Here is a 19,494-nt window from a genome sequence, read left to right on the forward strand (position 1 = left end):
AATTTATTTGGTTAAAAACTCACCTGTGCAGAATAAATTGTTTCAGAATTTAAGACCAAAGCATTAAGATTAGGAGTGTTTGTAAGACGGTTACGGCATCAAAAGGTCGAAAGATCTTAAGTCGAAAGATCAAAAATAATTTACGCATGGTAAACGGTACAATGTATATATAATATATATCAGTGGCATGCGGTGAAATTATCTCTCTTTTTGTCGTACAGCCTTGCTGCATGTGCGCGGGCAAGATACGGGAGGAAAAGCCTGTTCCTCTTGTATCCTGCTCGCGCAAATAAAGTGAGGCTGTACAACAGGGGGAAAGAGAGTGTTTTCTTAAGAGAAAGATATAATGGTATAAATGAACACTTTCGATTTTTGACCGACGGTCACCGACGTGTACTTGTCCCGTAAACCGACGTGTACTTGTTCCTAATCTTAATGCTTTGGTACGAGTTAATTTTTTTCGAGTCTTCATCAAGAGTTTTGCCATTCATTTGGATCCTGAGCCCACCTCTACACAACAACAGTACAGCCCTTTGCCCGCGGTAATAAATATAGCGAACAAGCCCTGTACGCGGCACCCTTTTCACAAATTTGGCAATCGAGTTTTCGACCTTAAATACAGATTTTAATATTTATTCAAGTAACCAGATATGTTAATTACCACATAAAGTATTACTTAAAACCATAAAATACATAATATATCTCGTAGTTTTGGATTAATTGTCAAATAATCATTCTTCATAATTGTATGAAGACATGACGTCACATAAACGAGGTTTCAGTATGGTTCCACAAAAAACTAATTTTGACTGGTATATATTCATTTTAAGCAAATTGAATAGATGGCATTCAACTCTCAGTAATATATTCAACCAATTTTGAACCTTAAAACAGTTGAAATAGGCGCATATAAGCCTCAAAATCCCGTGCAAAGTTCAGAAATTCTATGGAAGACAGCCGAGCTACAGACTTGTCGCCCAAAGCTTCCATAGAAGACGGCCGCGGGCAAACGGATAGCAAGACAAATAAAACACAATAATTTTTTAGTTAGTTTTAATGAATTGTAATATTACAAACTTGTCATTTAATACAATATGGCACTTAAAAAAATATAAACATAAACGAGAGAAATTTACAATAGATGTGATAAATAATGATACATACATTATGTATAAAGAGAGTCGAGAGTGATGAGATATTCATCGTCGTAAGTCGGAAAGTGTGCATGTATTCGATCGTTCGCTATATAATAATAATGATATAAATACACATGTATATATATAAAAAAAAAAACAACCAAAAAACTTAGCCTTTGGTCGCGCTGCGTGTAACACAAATCACATGAAAGCAGTCCTTTACAATAATACACACATAGGTCACAACAGTCACAACAGAACAGAAAAGAAAACAATAAAAATAATATTTACTATATATATTTATGTAATCTTAAACCGACGTTTACATCCTAATGAGATACTCGCTCGTGCAAGCGTTCACCCGGCACGTTCCCACCGTACACAATATTAAATATTCATATGATACGTGTCATCACAATTAAAAAATATTCTCAATATACATGTATATATTTGTGTGCTAATCGGAAATACTTTGTCATTGAGTGAGATAGAGATTCCTTTCAGACGATCATCGCCGCGGTTGCCGTTCACACTTGAAAAACTCGCCAACGTAAGAGAAAATTTACACAAAAAGGCCACAAGACGTCATTCAATAATCACATTAAGCGGCATTTACATCATACCACACTCCATCTACAATTGTAAAATACTTTTTAAGATACACACCAAGCTTCATAACCAACCATAGCACACACACACACCGAATCAATTGAGCTGCCACTTCGATATACACACAATTCCATACATAATTTTTATATCACAATTAAGCAGCGTCGGGATACATCACACAAGCCATACAATCTATACATCAAATGTGACACACTATAGTGAAAAGTAGACGTTAATATCAGAAGTAAAATAACAGTCATAATGTACACATATAACATAAAATCGGTCCGCAGAGAGCCGGCATCGGGATGTTTAAACGTACATTTTAAATAATCGATTTGACTAATGACCGAACGGGTGCCGTGGATGAGGGTGCATGCTGTTACCGTGACGGTCCATGTTAAAGGGCCAATAGTCGTATCGTGATCGCATCACAAAATGTCGATTGGGAGAGGATGTGTCGGACGGACGACATGCAGCATGCAACATGCGGTTAGCACGAAGAGACGTTATATGATATTTCATGATTGGAACATTGGATTTCGATCAGCAAAATAGTGTCATTAACGCCTGTGAACCAGCAAAATCTGCTCTACGACGGCGATAGCTCACCTCCGAGTTCATCTGCGCGAGAAAAGAACTCGTCGGTGTTATTAGTGGAAGCTTCTGATGTATGAAAACAATAAAAAGTGCTTTAATTTTGAACATTATGACTGTTATCTTTACAACAACAAAAAAATACATATATATAAATATTAAAGCCGATCTGTATAAGACCAATACTGAATACATGTTCCATATTGTTGTTATTGTTTTATTATAAAATTTTATATACACGCAAGTGTAAAAAAATATATAAAAACAATTGTGTATGTGTGTGAGTGTAATTGAGTAATATTTTATACTAATTACATACATCATAACAAGATATGATATTAGAATATGTAAAATGAAAGTAAAAAGCAATGTACTCGAAAGTATAGGTACATTATATATGTTATGTATATAAAATGTTCAAATAAAACGATATTCATGTAAGTTTTTTTTTTTTGATTAATTTTAAAAGGCTCAATCGAAGTGATTATCATCAGAGCCTTTAAGATAGTATAGTTTTTTTTATGTGTTTGAAAAAATCTATGAGATAAATTCCTAACATATTAAGGTGAAAGAGTGTGTTTTAAATGTGTATGTACATATTGAATATTAATTTCAATTTAAACAAAAATCTTCTTAAACTGATGAGAAACTGTTTACAAATAAAAAAATTTATACATTACAATAAAAATGTAATAATGAATAATATGTAATACGCACTCGTTAACGACAAAGCAATAACAAATTTGCGACAAACTATCAATTATGCACAAATAAATTCTATACAACTTTATTTTTTTTCCTTTTACGCGCTACGTCATTACGATCTAAACATCGTAATACACCTTCGTACATATTTTACTCATATATATATATATATTTTTTTTAACTATTTGCCTAGTCATACCTAGAAAGCGTTATACACGTAAACATATATGGTATATGTATGTATGTATTTATGCAATACGTTCTGAAGGAAGCCGACAACCACTACGGTCTATGAAGCTAAAACACTTTTTGAATCAACTCAAACCAAATACACGGGCACATAACCTATTCAATTCACCGTATGTACGGCGAGTATATACTATTATATTTCCAAAAACGTAAAATTTGCTCCTACGCACGCGCAACCGTCCTCATGTGGCCTACTCTTCACCCATTTCATATCAATGTACAAAAATATATACGATTATTAACATTTTAATAATGGCGTAAGCGTCTGACTGCATCTGGTCGTGTATTTGAACCGACACAAGAGTAATATGTATCTAAATATTTGACTGAAATGCCTGTAGACGTATCACATGCGCATTAGTAAACGCGAAGTGTCCGTAATACTAGAGTAAAACAAAAAAAATTGACTCATTTATGTTGAGTTTTGTATAAAACTATGAATAAATCAAATCATCTCATTCTTGATATAGTACATATGTATCAAATTAAACATTACAGAGATCCAGCGTTATCAACCTATCTCTGGAAAAAAAGACTAGAATAAATATTAGTTCTAGAATGGTAATACTCAAATAAATTAAACTGTATAAACCGTCGATCATTCCGCAGTTCCGACGATCAAACAAGCAGACTTTATAAAACTATTCATATATAATATAAGATCATCCTCATAAATACATCAGTGACTTAAAAATAAAATTAAAAAAAAAAAAAAACCAATTTCAATCAACAGTTCAACATAACAACGTATTCAACACTTTTCTTCTAAGCACTCGCGATTTTTATACAATTTATTAACACGAGATTTCGTTCCCTTTATACACACACTCACTATTTAATAACATTGATGCAAGTTTACATTGATTCATTTCATATATATATATATAAATATTTTAAATCTATAATATATATTTTGCACTTTTTAGATAAATTTGGTCGTAGACGACCGTTGGATATGGCATACATATAAAATATTAATATGGGCATATATTATATCATGAATATGAGTTCCTTTTACATACAAATGAGACATGCACGATCACTAATCGTATTCATTCAATATGAATGAGAAAAATAATGTGTCGGTAGTGGTGTGCATTCAAATTATTACTATTTTACAATACATGCCGTACAAGCGATTAGTAGAATACGTACTTTTTATTTAGTAAGCTATATTGGATAGATTTCTTCAACGATATTTGTGTAAAAATATCTCTTAACTACGCGTACACAACTTACGTTCTACGTAACCTACGTTCACCTAACAATCACAGTTAATTCACCTCAAGTTCAGTCTAAAACTTATAAAAACCGTTAAAATTAAAATAAAATGTATTATACTTCAATGCAAACGTAAAGAAAAGAAAAACGGTGACGTTAGATGGTAGTATTATTTTTTTATATGTATATAAAGCGAATGTGTGTCATGCTTTGAAGCGTTTTCTTTTTCTCATTCATATTGAATGCGTCTTAAAAATGCTAATCATTTATTAGTATTGCATTTTAACAGGCATGATGTTTGTTTATTTTAATGTTAGAATTTTTGTAAGACGCTATCGGGCACAGGTAATACTGCGTTGCGTGGTACGAGTCCTTTCTGTTGACCACGACAACACAATAACCATTGGTCGTCTACTTCCAATACCAATCGGAGACGTTCACCCTCATTGAAGGCCAAATGTCCGGAATCCGACGGTAGTCTGTGCCACAGAGTTCTCACCATCCTACCAAGACGAAATAAAACTTTAATATACATCCGAAATATAAAAAAAACATTCACCTATAAAGTGTTAAATACTTACTTAGTAGATGGATGATTGTTAGCTGGAGCTGTAGGACGTGTTTGCGAAGTGGAAGCGGCTCGTCTAGGACGAGTCGTTGATGGAGGTGTTGCTCTACGGTAGGGAAGAGACGAGGGTCTCGGCGCAGCTGGACCGTTTCCGCAAACTTCAGGACGACTTATCCTTAAAAATACTCGTAATTATCAGTAAAGGTCAATCAGCGTATTTAAAGTCGTTTAAATATACATATTACAATACTACCTATTAGTATTAATTGTCTTTTTGACAGCTCCGCCTAAGTTTGAATTTACTCTTGCCGTTGCAACTGTGCTGTGTGGAAGTGGAGGTAGTGGGGATCTTTGGTTACTCGGTGGTGTTGTAACTTTCTTCGCTTGACTCATGGCAACGGGGATACCTCTGAAAATTGTTAAAGCAGAAAATGTTTTTTTAATGCACTTGATAAAAATCAAACATTTATATTTATATATATTTTTCTTTATTCATTAATTTTCTATAAATCGGTAAATAGTCTTTTTGGCTTTTTATCTACATCAAAATGTAACAGGAAAACCACGGAAGAAATCACCTATACAAAACATTTTAAAATATAACAGAAAAAGTAAGTATTTAGAATGGTTTTTCATAAGTCCAAAAAGGCATCCGACAGGGATGCATACTCTCTCTTGATCTTTTTAATATATGTACATGGGGAATACATAACGAGAAGAGTACTCAACCGATGGGAAGGTGGAATAACAATAGGCGGCAGAAAGATTTCTAACATAAGAAATGGCTAAACTACTTGGTAGAATAGAGATAGATAGTAAATACCTGGGTCTAGAGATAGAGACAAAAATAAAATAAAAAATCGTATTCGTTGACAGGTTTGAATCTCTCATAAAGTCAAATGTTTTACATAAAATACTATAAGGAAGCCAACGACATTATCTACCTAGGTGTATTAGGCTAAGAGGATACCAATCAGAAATCTGCAGAATAGTAATGGCGAAAAGGGCGATGGTCATGCTGATAAATATAATAAAAAGAACGAAAATCTGCATTATATGGAGTCGAGACTTAGACACTGAAAAAAGTCAGAATGAGACATGCTAGATGCATTCGAAATGTGATGTTGGAGACGGACGCAAGACCCACGAATATCTCCATTCTCAAAAAGCTGGCAGTCTCAGAGAGACTCTTCACAACATGTACATAGGTAAAGGGCGATTTCCTACTTTGGCCATATTGCCAGGATGAATGTGGAGAGTCTGATAGTAATCGGAACGCTGGAGGGAAGGCGAACGAGAGGACAGTCTCCCATAAGATGGTCTGATCAAATCAAAAAACTGACGGGATCGTCCCTTAACGTTGCCTTCAACTTGGCACAGAACAGGGAGGAATGCAGACGGATCGTCCATTAAATTCTAGATGACATCAATGATCACGACGCTTAGCATTGAGCAATCAAGGAAGAAGGAGTCATTTATTCGAAATATATTTAATCGAATGAGGCATTAAACATTTAAATATGCCTTTATCTTTATACTTTCTAGAAAAAAACATGATCAGCCATATAAAATCAAACTTTTAGTTTTATTTATTTATTTATAGTTTTGTATCAATCTGGCATTACAGGAAGAACTTAAAACGCTACATTGGTCTACATAATAATAAAAAGAAAAAAACAAAAGAAAAATAATACATAAAATAATTTAATTGGATCCCTATGGAATTTAGATATTTTAACATTGATAGTAACCTTTTAACTGGTGATACTGTGTTCGCTGGAGGCGTTTGGGCATGAGGTCTGACTGGTGATGTGACAGGTCTAGGTATCTTCGATTTTCCTGAAGTAGATCCAGGAGTCGAACCAGCCGAGCCTGGAGTAGATCCTCCAGAGGCTGTAGAATTCATAGTGGAATTAGGTCGAGCAGATTTAGATGGACTGGTTTCTTGACCACTCAACATTTCCCAACGGCGTTGAAGACGCCTGAACTTACCACCGACACGCTCTACACCCCATTCACCAGACGAGTTAGACTGAAATCAAACACCAAAACAAACGTTTAGAAGTGATAATACAAAAATAATATATACACAAAACGTATGTGAAACAAAGCAAAATCATAAATTTCAAACATATTCACATTGATCGACAATAAGCAAAGCATTCTGGAATTGATCAAGCATGTAACGAAAGAAACAAGGCAAATGATGAGAGGTTAACAGTTAGTAATGTTAGAATGAATTACCTCATCGTGCAACTCAACGGTGCCTCTCTTGGAATGTTTTTGATCGTTCTCCAAACTATCGGTGTAATCTTCACTATCGTCGTACAGAGCAAGTCTGTCAAACGCTTGCATCAATTTAGATCCGAGCTGAACGCCCGACCATCTCCTTGTCTGATCGTAAGCGGAATTGACTCCGCTCGCTCCGGAAAAATCGTCGTTAGACAGCGAGAAGTTCGGAATCGATGGATTCACGCAAGACCTCGGTCTAACCTTATCGCTGTTTTGAATTTTGGCATTGGCGGAATTGTTCAAGAGATCGGGCAATGTCGGCTCGTTGTTTTGATTTTTGTTCCGCATTATAACGCTGACTTGAGGAGTGAATTCAGGCTGATCGTCGCTCAGCTGATTGATGCTTGTTTGTATGGAGTGAACTAGTTTTAATATGTTCCTTTGATTTTTCGATAGGCTCGTTATGTTTGATGTGTTAATAACGGACTGCATACACGAAAAGGAAAGACAAAATAGAAGTGGTTAGATATAATATAACTAGGACACTATTGAGTTCAGATTTTTGCGTTTAAATAAATCAAAAATACAAACCAAAACCCAACGCAACTTATTCCAATACTATTAGGTTTTATATCAAGTCAAGTAAGGTCTGGTTTACGCAAAAGCTAACCCAATAGTTACTCTGCATGCAATTAGTATTATATAAAAAGCAATGTATTTCATATGAACACATTTATGATGTGCTATTAGTGTATAATATAATAAAATGAGGCAAAGTAGTAGCGAATATTAGTACTGATTTAATATTTGTATATCATCAATATGCAAAAAGGAGTTATTCTTTCGAAGCGATATCGGTTTAGATGGAAAGCTGATCAAATTTGAATATGCCGCAGCGGTGGGTTTATATCTACCTCATTCGACATCATGTCTTCCATCCTTTTGAAGCTGCGGTGCATGTCTTTGAGTTGCCACAGCAGATCTAAATTGAACGGCATGTTGGCTAACGGTGCCAGAGCGGCGATCAAAGTTCCTCCAGAGCCTCCGGAGAGCAATCCACTTCCACCACGCAACAGAGCATTCGTCGTATAGTGTCTGCGCAATACAGACTCCCGGGTCCTCAAGTACGACACGAAAGCGTCCAAGGAGCGAACGCTACAAAATATAAAACAAACTTAATACATTTCCAATACAAAATCAAACACTTGCATATATTATTAAAAATGTACACACTTAAGCAAACCCATTATGAATGCGTTGAATTTGAGTACGCTCTCCGATAATGCATCTTCGCTGTTGATTCTCATCACCAATTCGTTCAATGATTTAGTTATCGGTCCTATAATTAGCAAAATTTAACATTAAATAATCTAACATAACCTACAATTTTTTCATTGAATACATACCTTGTCTTGCAGACGCTTCAATAACTTGCCATACGGAATTATTAGCCGGACCAAAAGGAGTGTCAATTGAGTCTCGTAAGCCATCGCTGAATAGTCCGTATAATGCTGGACACAATAATCCAACGATTAGTCGTGGTGCTCCAGTTCCTTCTTCAGCAACGGTATCAACGGCTTCTAACACGTCTGATAATAGTCCTATATAATACATCAAAATTTAAGTCATACATATTGTTTCTACCCCACTCTTATGTATGTATATTATTTAAACTCTACCTCTCTTTTGTGCAATCTCAGTAGAAGATTGACGATGCAATCCATGACTATTAGTTGGGCTTGCATATCCTTCGGGACTTGATTCTCCTTCTTCACAAATGGGAATCTCTGCCAAGTTTTTGATCTGTAAAAAAATTACATATTACAAGGTGTTTGTTCCTAATGATGCAAAATTGGCATTGAGAATTATCATACTTGATAGTGTCGATGTGGTGCAGCAGACGATATGTTAGGGGAGTTTGGAGGTGTCTTCAATACGGCCGCTCGAAGTTCATCGGCCGATCGCTTGCTTTCACCTTTTTCAGCAAAACTGACTGATTTTTTGCTGTGACCACTGCTGCAGCTCGAGTCGAGCGATTCCTTATCGTCGTCCGATCGCTTCATACACAAAAACTTGGTAACTTGATTTTTGACCTTTTGAATTTGAGTGTTATCCCATTGCTCCATATCGTTGCAGGTTATTCCGCTGTGTTTTAAGAAGTCTTCCAATTGTTGCAGATCGCAACTTGTCAATATTGGTTGAGATAGTGAAGTGGGAAACACACATGGATTCACTTCAGTTATTTGTCCCTTCACGGGTCTTGGTAACGGAGGTGTAGACGGCCTGGCACCGTTGATGTCATGCGACTTTCCAGATTCTAAGCTACTTTCAGTGCCTACACCTTCATCGTGGAAGAATTCCGTATCATCTATATCTTTTTCAGCAGCATCCAAAAATTGTTGTGAAAACCTTTTAGCTGCTAAGTCATTATTCTTCTTCATTTCTACTATTGAGTTATTTTTAAGTAAGTAGTATGGTTCTTGTAAAGATCTTCGTTTTAATACTTTCTGTTCTGTTTGCATATTCATACAAATAGCAGCATCTTGTGCAGGATCTTCCATTTCAAACATACTATACCGTTTAGTATTTGGAGTATTTTTACGTGTCTTGTCAACAGATTTGCGCAATATGCCTTTCGGTAGAGGAGGTCTCGGTGGTGCAATGTCTATGACCTTGCCATTGATGGCCATTTTACTCTGCTCTGCCAATGATATTGAACGTTTTGGAAGGGGCGGACCACTTCCGGGTATTCCAGATCTTTGTTTCTCGTTCATAAAACTGGCTTCTGAACTTGTAGCGCTGTCGTACTTGTATACGAAAAGAGGATTGAATCCTGGCGCTGGAGCTGGACTGTTTTGAGCTGATGAATCTGTGAGCATGGTAGATGATCCGCGGTATCCGGATGACGGCTGAGTTGCCGTGCTTGAACTGGATGAAACATTTGTTGTATTATTGCTTAGAAGAGAAGCACAATCGCAACTGACTGGTCTTGCTTTGTGCTTTACTGGTGGTGATACGCAGAAGAGTGGTCTTTCTTTATGGCGTAACAATTCCTCTTCTTTGTCTTTTAATTGTTGAACTATTTCAGGCATTTCTGCTAATATTTGCCTGTACTCCATAGGCAACAAAAACGTTAAGGAATCCCAATCTCTTATGTGGTTAAAACCTTTTTTCCTTAATCCTTCTACGTCATTGCAAGAGAATGGTCTTGCATTTTTTCCTCCTTGTCTTTTATCTTTGGTTTTTGCGGGCTCGTCGGGTGACGGAGCGAATTTCAACGGTTTAAATATTACCTTATCTATGTTTTGATCTTTTGATATGAATCCAAGGTCTGGAAGAGTATAATTTGGATACAGCACATATACAGGCTTTTGACTATCGCCTTTCTTGAGCTTCTCGAGGAAAGACGGTTCTACGACTTTCAATACACTTCGTTCTCGTGGTGCATGTAAATTTGACAAGAATGACGTTTGCATGCTTTTATCCATTAGATCGTGTGGAACTTGAGTAGACGTGGCTTTATGATCTGTATTATCTTTGGAAAACAGTTTATGCAGTCTTGTTATCTGCGTACCTTCAGATTCTGAGCAACTAGATATACTAGCGCTCGTAATAGAAGAACATGTAGATTTTCTCGTTTGAGTAGTGGTGTTTCCCCTTACTTTGACGGGACTACCCGTAACACCAAGATTTTCAAAGTTGTTAATGCTAGGTCTGTTTAGCGGTTTGTTAACAGTTGCATATAAATTTCTTTCGGAGTTTTCCGATATTTCATCCTCTTCCATGATAAAATCATGAGCCCTTTTTGTTATTGTTTCAGAAATGTTAGTACCTTCCACGAGACTGTCTTCGAAAGTGCACGTGGAATATTCGTTAGTGGCGCTGTCGACCCACTTTTTAGTGTTATTTTTCGATTCAGATTGTTTTATATCACAATCGTCATTCTGATAATTCTTATCTCTGCCAATCTTCGCGGAATAGCCGGAGGCTTTCGTCTTCGAATCGGTCGAGAACGAATCACCACTGTCGCCAGCCTCCGAGCTGTTCGGCCAACACTCCTCCGAATGATCCATGAGCGAATTCATGATCCTGTCGTTGCTCATACTCTTCTGCTTCATGAAGAGCTTTACGAGATTGAAATTTGGCGGGCGTGCGCTATTTCTTCCATGGGGATTCTCAGAAGAGTTTATCAATTCGGGAGTGTGGCTATTTTGAGACCCGCCAGACGTCTTCAGACATCCAGACGGCAGATTTAAGTGATTATCAGTCGAACATGATTCCGTCTGAAAACATAATAAACACACTTGTTTAATTAATATATGTATATATATACAAAACATATGTTTAAAAATATATTGAAGGTTGTCTAACATTTGACGACATGACATGAGCACTGGGCGAGCTCGTAACACTTTGGCAATGATGTTTAGACCGAAGGTCAGGAGCACTCTGACTTTTCAGAGTAGGCATCCCTCTTGAGAGTTCCGAACCAGAATATTCGTTATTGTTACCAGAAGGTTGTCTGAAAATCAATATTTTGATTAATTAAGAGCGCACGCATATTGATACACACTGATGAATAGTTTTTATATATTACCTCTTAAGTTGAGACTGCCCCGGTCTGTTCTTCATTTTACTCCATGTAATAAGACCGGAGTCGCTTTGAGCCAGTGAAGATTCTATAGGGCGTTGTAAACGGAAAGATTTGCGTAACTTTTCCGTTGAATATGTATTAGAATTGTGAGTTTCACTTGAAGAACTGTATTTGGCTTCTCCTGGTAAGTCTTGCTTCTCTGTAAAATAAAACAATTCATTTAAATGAGGTTAAGTACAAATATGCTTAATAATTTGGGTTTATTGAGCACAAATGTTGTATAATATTGAAATTTATCAATTTTTAGTACAACTATCAAGACTACGCCTTCAAAACCAATTAAAATTCACAGAATGAATTTAAATTTAATTTCATATTTGTGCTTAATACATTCTAAACCGTTTTAAGATGAAGGTTATGATTATGAAAAAATATTGAACATACCGTTCGAAACGTCTTGGCAGTCGCTGTCTTCGGAATACATTGTAATGCTACCTTCGAAGGCAATCGTATAATTGTGCTTATTTGCTTGACATGTGAGGATTAAATCTTGCTCCAGCCGGTCACAATCGAGACTGTCGACACTGAAATGACCTGGAACGGTCGACGTCTCTTTCACGGGCGAAAACAGTAGCTCCGATTTACAAATCGACATTGTATTAATCGAACCGGCTGTGGAATCCTCACCCTGCATGATAAAATTATCAATTAATAACTACGTATTTCAGTAAATACATACATACATAATGCTTCAAGTGCAACATTACGTATAAATTTGCAAATTTCAGTCTCATTTTAACGTTTTACACAAGTCTTTACATTAACAATTCACAAATGTAACTGAGCTATTTTATATGTACTCATACTTAGTCATTCGTTTTCTAATGATAAGTACGAATGTGACGCACGGAATAAATGCTACAGGAAATATGACATTATAAACTGATATAAATCGAGCATTTTAATTTCTAATTTTAAAACAGAGTTGTACAGTATTTTTTTGCATACAATTTACACCAAATTAATATTTTTAGGGATTTAAAACCAATATTTGTATAAATATTATACACTATTCTTTTGTTTTAATTATTTGAATGTGGCATACAACCATGCATCATGCAAAATGTTATGTATTTATAATAGGGGACCAAATTAGTACATTCAAATGCGGAATTTTCTATTAATTGAATGATTTCTTTAATAATTTTCATATATAAAATATAAAACTAACACAATTTCATCAAAAATACATGCAATGGATTTTTTGTTTAATTTCAAACATTGTGAAGTATGAATTATACATTTTGTAGCAAGCATGTATAAGTCTTTCAGGTTAATATTAATGGTACATTCTCCAAATGACTATATGTATCGCATTCTACATATATAGTTTTAAGAATGATTGAAAAAAAAAAAACAGTTTAAAGGATTTTTCATTTTAATTTATGTAATATTGATTAATGGATTTTCTAAATGGCACACAAACAGGGATGGTCTTCGATTCAGTCCAAAATATCTATTTGATACCTGAGAGCTACTGTGCGGACTGAATGAAGAATCAAAACAGAACTTTTCCATCAGCGAACTGGTGATGCTGGCGTACATCTCACCGCGACGGTTCGTCTGCAAAATTCAAACATAACGGAGACCCATGGAGTACACATCTTCAACATGTGATGAACGGGTGAAACTCGATGATGAATTTTGCATGCACACACATACATATGTACTTCTTCCAATATGTCAAATAATTGCTATTACATATTGCATAATAACTTCGCGATACTAAGCTGGCAAAGCAGTTCCTTGCGAGGTGTTCTTCTATTCCCCATATTATGTATATTAATAATACTGAAATATAATGAATAAAATAGGGAAATTTGACCGCCATTCTTTAAAGGCCTTGACGGTCTTCAATATTTTTCATAATTATAATATTTTTTATTTGTTAAATGATTCTCCAAATTCAAAAAGTTAAGAACTGCTTTAGAACATTTAACTTCAATTGATATATATCTTGTAAGATTTAATCAAAAGAATTCATTAAAAATTAAAATTGTACGCCGGGAGTGTAACGGCTGACTCACATCTTGCATGAGATGGCAGGCTGAAGGCGGCAAATTGGACAGCAGAGCATGGATGTCACGAGTGCGGAAACTCTCCATATCCGCTTCAGCTAAGTTGGCGTCCAAATCGCGAGCCAACTCTTCATAGCACGCCAACGATCCCAGTCCTTTGTAAGAACTGGACAGCGAAGACAGCACACTTGCGTGCTGACACGAACTGTCTCGATAGCTGAAACGAAATTATAAACGTATTAACACTTCGAAAATGTAATCTACAAAATAAAATGTGGTATTTGGATGGATTGAACTATGATCTGAATACAAACATACATAGTATACAATAAAATTGGATCAAAAGATTAATCTATTAATAAAAAAACATGAACTACAGGTCTTTTACTGAGAGTTGGCGCGCTCTCGTACTCACACAACAGAGCGTGGAAGGGACAGAGCTTTTTTTATTTTATATGTACATACATATATACCAGGGAGCCTAACAGGTTACCCCTAATGCGCCTTCCTGGCCAATTACAAACAATGCAGCATTTTTATTACATAAGTCGCTGAATAAAACTCGAAATTAACGACACATCTATGAATTTCAACTAGTACATAAATTTTATTGTACACTAGCTGAACCCTACATGCGTTGCAATGCCATAATAACGCATGAAATTCCCGTTCCCGTTCCCGTTCTCGTTCCTGCTCCCGTTCCCGTTCTCGTTCCCGTTCCCATTTGTCGGAAAAACGCAGGCAGCGAACACATTTGAAATTATTGCGTTGCAGTGACACTCATTCCCGTTTTTCCCGTTTCTGTTCCCGTTTTTTTTTCACAGTAATCTTCCCGGACATGCATACAACAAATTCTGAAAGTTCCATCGTAATCAGTTCAGTGGTTTAGGAGCCTATTCGAGACACACACACACACACACAGACATTCATTTTTATATATATATATATATATAGATTAATCATACTCAAATAACGGTGACATCGTAAGTAGGAAGGTTTTTAACCAATTTTTAATCAAAGAGCCGTTTCAACAATGAAATCAGAAAAATTTGGCAAAATCTGATAGGAAACGATCGACCTGGAGTCAAAAATATCCAAATCTGACCAGTAGCATTAAAGATATACTCAGAATAAATTCTTTTCAATCGAGGTCAACTTACGGGATCGAACTCGGCGCCTCTCGGTGCAAGGCAAGAGCCATGCTGCTGGCTTTAATTATTAAATGCAGTGTGACAGCATGCTATACATCTATTCACTGACACTACACAAGCGCATTTGTTCGCGCCAACTTTCGGTAACAGACCTATACATATGTACATATGTTGTAGTATAAATTTGAATCATTTTGACAATAGAAGCCTCACATCATACATATGTATTTCAAGTCATTTTATATTTGTATATGTATTCTGTTGATGCTTTGAATTGATACCCAGGGTCGAAAACAAGCAAAAAACGAAGTCCGTCACCAAAGTTGACATTTAGCCTCGTCATAATTTGTCAATGGCAATTTCAATACTTTGTATTGTTATTCCTATTAAATTATCTTCTGATTGACAGCAACTTCTTCATACGCATTTATGCATTTTATGAGTCCAATTCAACCGCTAATATTTGGATTTAGTCTACAAATGCTCAAAAAATCTATCTTAATAATTTCAAGCTGCCTATTGAGATTAGGGTTGCCAAATGATAATTTGATAAAGGAGGGCAGATGGGTCTAAAAAGGAGGATTTTCTGTAAAAAAAAAGGAGGACATTCAGAAATTAAACGAATTTTTTATATTATTCTACTTTCTTTTAATCATATTTAGCTGAGCTGCCAATTTTGGAAAGACGTTCTTGGTTTTTTAACAAATAATTATAAAAATCTTCACATTTCATGTTTTTGAAGTTGTATTGAGTAAGAATTAAAGATTTAACTGACTGCACACTTAGTCTATTCCTCTCTTTGCTCCACTGAGTATTAATCAGTGAAAAAACTCTTTCCACATTTGCATTATGTGCGCTTATACAAAAATAAAACTCGCAGATCTTGAGCAGTTCTGAGAAACATTCAATGTTTTTAGCACTTTTGAAGTAGATTGTCCACTGCTCGTGCAACTTCAAATCATAATATGCTTCATCTTCATCTGATTTTGATTTAAGAAATGAAATCAAGTTACAAAATTGATCGTGTAGCTTAACATCGTCAATCTCTACACCTCTGATGCTCAAGAACTCAATGCATGAAACTAAATCATCATAAATAAGTCCCGCTCGATGTTTAGTAAAAAGGAGGACTTACAGTAGGTAAGGGAGGACGGGAGGACAAAACATGGAAAAAGAGGACATGTCCTCCTTTTGCACACCATCTGGCAACCCTAATTCAGATCCGATAGCATATTCATAAGATCTCACATGAATTTTATGCAGATCGGTCGCAAACTTCCCACGTTCCGAGCAATTCATCAGCTGTTAGTTCTGCTATGACGAACGCGCATCATAAAAAAATTGATCAAACCAATTGTATTTCGAAATGAAGTCAACCTACATATGTATATGTATGAATCACATTTCGGACAAGCACATATTCTTTTCATTTCACAAACTCCATTTTCACCGAGCTGAGCAACGCTTATTGTTATTAAATTTTATAATTTTGTTTTTACTTATTGATTGTATCCGTTTTTTATAGCCAGTAGCATGACTTGGTGGTTGGACTTTTGCCTAGCACCGAGAGTGGGACTGCCAGATTTATTGATATCCAAACCGGGATATTTTAATTGTATTCCCCCCCCCCCAGGCACATATTACTAGAATGATAAAAAAAACTTTGTAAAAAGCGTAAACTTAACAAATTACATTTAAGATCCTTCCTTTTATAAACTAGTATTTCCTTTCTTTTTTGCCAGTTTATTTAGTTATTATAATATTAAATGAAATTAATTACATATTGCCAAAGAAGATTTTCTTACTTTTTTAACCATGGATGTGGATCTACGGTGAGATTGAGATTCGTGCATTTTTTTGCAGTTTCATAACTGCGGGGGGTCGGTATTTCTGAACAATGAAAGGTCAATAAGCAGCTATCGAAAACTGGGACATTTAGCTGTCCCGAAAGTTTCCTTTGGGACGCTGGGACGAGAGGCTTGAAACCGGGACAAACCCGGAATACCGGCACGCCTGGCAGCCCTAACCGAGAGGCGCCGGGTTCGATCCCGTGAACGGACCTCGATTGAAAAGAATTTATTCTGAGTATATCTATAATGCTGCTGGTCAGACATGAATATTTATGACTCCAGGTTGATCGTTTCCTATCAGAGTTTGCCAATCTTTCTGATTTCGTTGTTGAAACGGTTCTTCGGTTAAAAATTGGGTAAAAACCTTCCTACCTACTATATCACCACTATTTGAGTATGATTAATGTACAATAAAATTTATGTACAAGATAAAATTCATAGATGTCTCGTTAATTTAGAGTTTAATTCAGCGACTTATGTTATAAAAATGCTGCGTTGTTTGTAATTGGCCAGAAAGGCGCATTGGGGTTTACCTGTTAGGCCTTCCTGGTATATATGTTTGTATATAACAAAATAAAAAATATGTGCAATATCATATATCTATATAATAGTAATGGGGATGGAATCTATTTATAAGATTTCTTATCTATCCTGTACATTCACTGTAGGTTTTGAACATATTTAGTACTAGAGGTTGATTTGGCTTACTTGTAGTCAAGGAACCACTGGTAGTCGGAGTTGTCATGTGTGAAGTCAGCATCCTGGTGGTTGTTGTTGACGCTTCGTTCCAGCGCCGGGGTAGTGGATAGTGTTGTAGCAACCGGAGGGCTGCTGGGGCGTTGCCGACACGGGGCTGTCCCCGAGCGGACCTGGGCGCCTATAAAAAACAATAAAAATGAATAAAGCATTGATTTTTATTATATAAACTAAGTATGCTGTGCGAAAATAGCAATAAACAATGCCTAAACATAATGTAAAACAAAAAGTCATAAAGGTGGGTATGATATGTGTGTATATAACATGTTACATTCTATGCATGTATCATGTAGGCGTTTTGTTTTACATGAAAAATAGTAATCAGCAAGTATTATATGTACATGATAATATTCCAAACAGTTACAATGAGCAATCGAATGAATGGTTTTCTCGTTGTGCTACCACCCACTGGATAATTTGATAACCAAATTGGAATGTTTGAATGTGCCGATGGACGTGATGACAACGTTTCTAAAGTTACTATAGCGTTTTCGAAATGCGAAAAGTGATGAGTTCATCAGTGTAGACTGAGCGAGCCATTGAAGTGGAGCAGCAGACAACGAATGATTCAATTTAAATTCCAAAGGCGATTAGTTCGGTCGGACTGCGACCAGGAGGCAGGATGCTGCCGGGTCCATCGGTGAACATCTGTGATGCAGATCAAAACATTCACAGGAACAAGGTCACAAAACCCACTACAAACACACGAGGGGGACTCATTAGAAGAACATCGAGGCGTAATTACAAATTAATTTCATCAATAGACGAGTGTACAAGACTCAGTATCGAAGTTTGATCCGGAGAAGACGGGCATTTGGAGAATTGTAGGTCGTCAAACTGAGATGATTGATTGCTCAGAAGTGATATGATGAGCCTGGAGTGGGAGAGGGGAGGATGAGTCAAATGAGTCCAATAAAACTGCACGCTATTTCAATTAACCTAACGGCCATTCTGCGATGACGAATGTCATTTACAATGGCCGAAAATGTGTATCATCACTCTCGTTACGTTAAAAATAATTGCGTTTTATGTAAGAAAAGGAAGCGTAGAGGATTTTAGCATAAAAGAATTCTCATTAAAGTGGAGGAGGCGCAAAAAAATGTGAATAATTTCCTCGTAAAAAATTCATAAAGGTCCACAATTTTACACAGGAGCTGAAAAATCCACCGGCACCAAATTGATAATAGGCTTTCGGGGAGTAATTTTTAAGTCCTGGGCTTTGTCCTATGGATGATTTGCTTCATTAGCAAAAATATATAATGTCGATGGTCATTTTTTTATACTAATACTTATTTTCACATGTACATATGTAACTCGAAAGATTTAGAGATTATAAAAATTGAAAATCAACCATTCCCAATCAATATTTTAAGCAAATACAATAAGAATAGTGCAAATAATATTATTCCTACCCACTACCCACTCGATCATTGACCCTGCTTTATTTACCTCCACCTGTCAACTCCAGAAGGTAAACTACTGAAGCATACCAACCAAGGACCGACAGATAATCAACAGGACTCTTGGTTTCGTCGCGTAAGATCTCATAAAAGGGCACGAACTGTGATTTCCATCAGTCTTTGGGCCTCAATGTTGTCAGTGACGTATTAAGTCAATACTATTTTTTTTTAGATATCTTGTACTGCATTCACTTTCATACAATACTCTGATAAAAAATATTATACTACTTTTGTATTTGGGCATTAAATGATTTCATAGAACGTAATGACGTAATTTTCGACGAAAAT

At 36.0% G+C, this 19,494-nt stretch overlaps 1 protein-coding gene across 2 annotated transcripts in view; it reads right to left on the bottom strand.

Moving 5' to 3' along the window:
• Positions 1 to 4,211: 4,211 nt before the first annotated feature.
• Positions 4,212 to 19,494, bottom strand: part of LOC143918910 (uncharacterized) — a 101,101-nt gene continuing 85,818 nt past the window's right edge. The window contains exons 3-18 of one of the 2 annotated variants that reach the window (XM_077441017.1): positions 17,699 to 17,867; positions 13,999 to 14,206; positions 13,439 to 13,534; positions 12,356 to 12,599; positions 11,915 to 12,110; positions 11,689 to 11,839; positions 9,192 to 11,600; positions 8,997 to 9,120; positions 8,724 to 8,918; positions 8,551 to 8,656; positions 8,232 to 8,472; positions 7,078 to 7,117; positions 6,837 to 6,978; positions 5,339 to 5,494; positions 5,099 to 5,260; positions 4,701 to 5,020 (exon numbers count right to left, since the gene is read on the bottom strand). In XM_077441017.1, coding sequence (XP_077297143.1) covers positions 4,831 to 5,020; positions 5,099 to 5,260; positions 5,339 to 5,494; positions 6,837 to 6,978; positions 7,078 to 7,117; positions 8,232 to 8,472; positions 8,551 to 8,656; positions 8,724 to 8,918; positions 8,997 to 9,120; positions 9,192 to 11,600; positions 11,689 to 11,839; positions 11,915 to 12,110; positions 12,356 to 12,599; positions 13,439 to 13,534; positions 13,999 to 14,206; positions 17,699 to 17,867 — 4,829 coding nt within the window. In that variant the 3' untranslated portion in view covers positions 4,701 to 4,830. Of the gene's footprint in view, positions 5,021 to 5,098; positions 5,261 to 5,338; positions 5,495 to 6,836; positions 7,118 to 8,231; positions 8,473 to 8,550; positions 8,657 to 8,723; positions 8,919 to 8,996; positions 9,121 to 9,191; positions 11,601 to 11,688; positions 11,840 to 11,914; positions 12,111 to 12,355; positions 12,600 to 13,438; positions 13,535 to 13,998; positions 14,207 to 17,698; positions 17,868 to 19,494 lie in introns of both variants that reach the window. The other variant, XM_077441018.1, reaches the window with a different exon arrangement.

This window comes from Arctopsyche grandis, chromosome 11, assembly GCF_051622035.1.
Source record: "Arctopsyche grandis isolate Sample6627 chromosome 11, ASM5162203v2, whole genome shotgun sequence".
Lineage (NCBI taxonomy): Eukaryota > Metazoa > Arthropoda > Insecta > Trichoptera > Hydropsychidae > Arctopsyche > Arctopsyche grandis.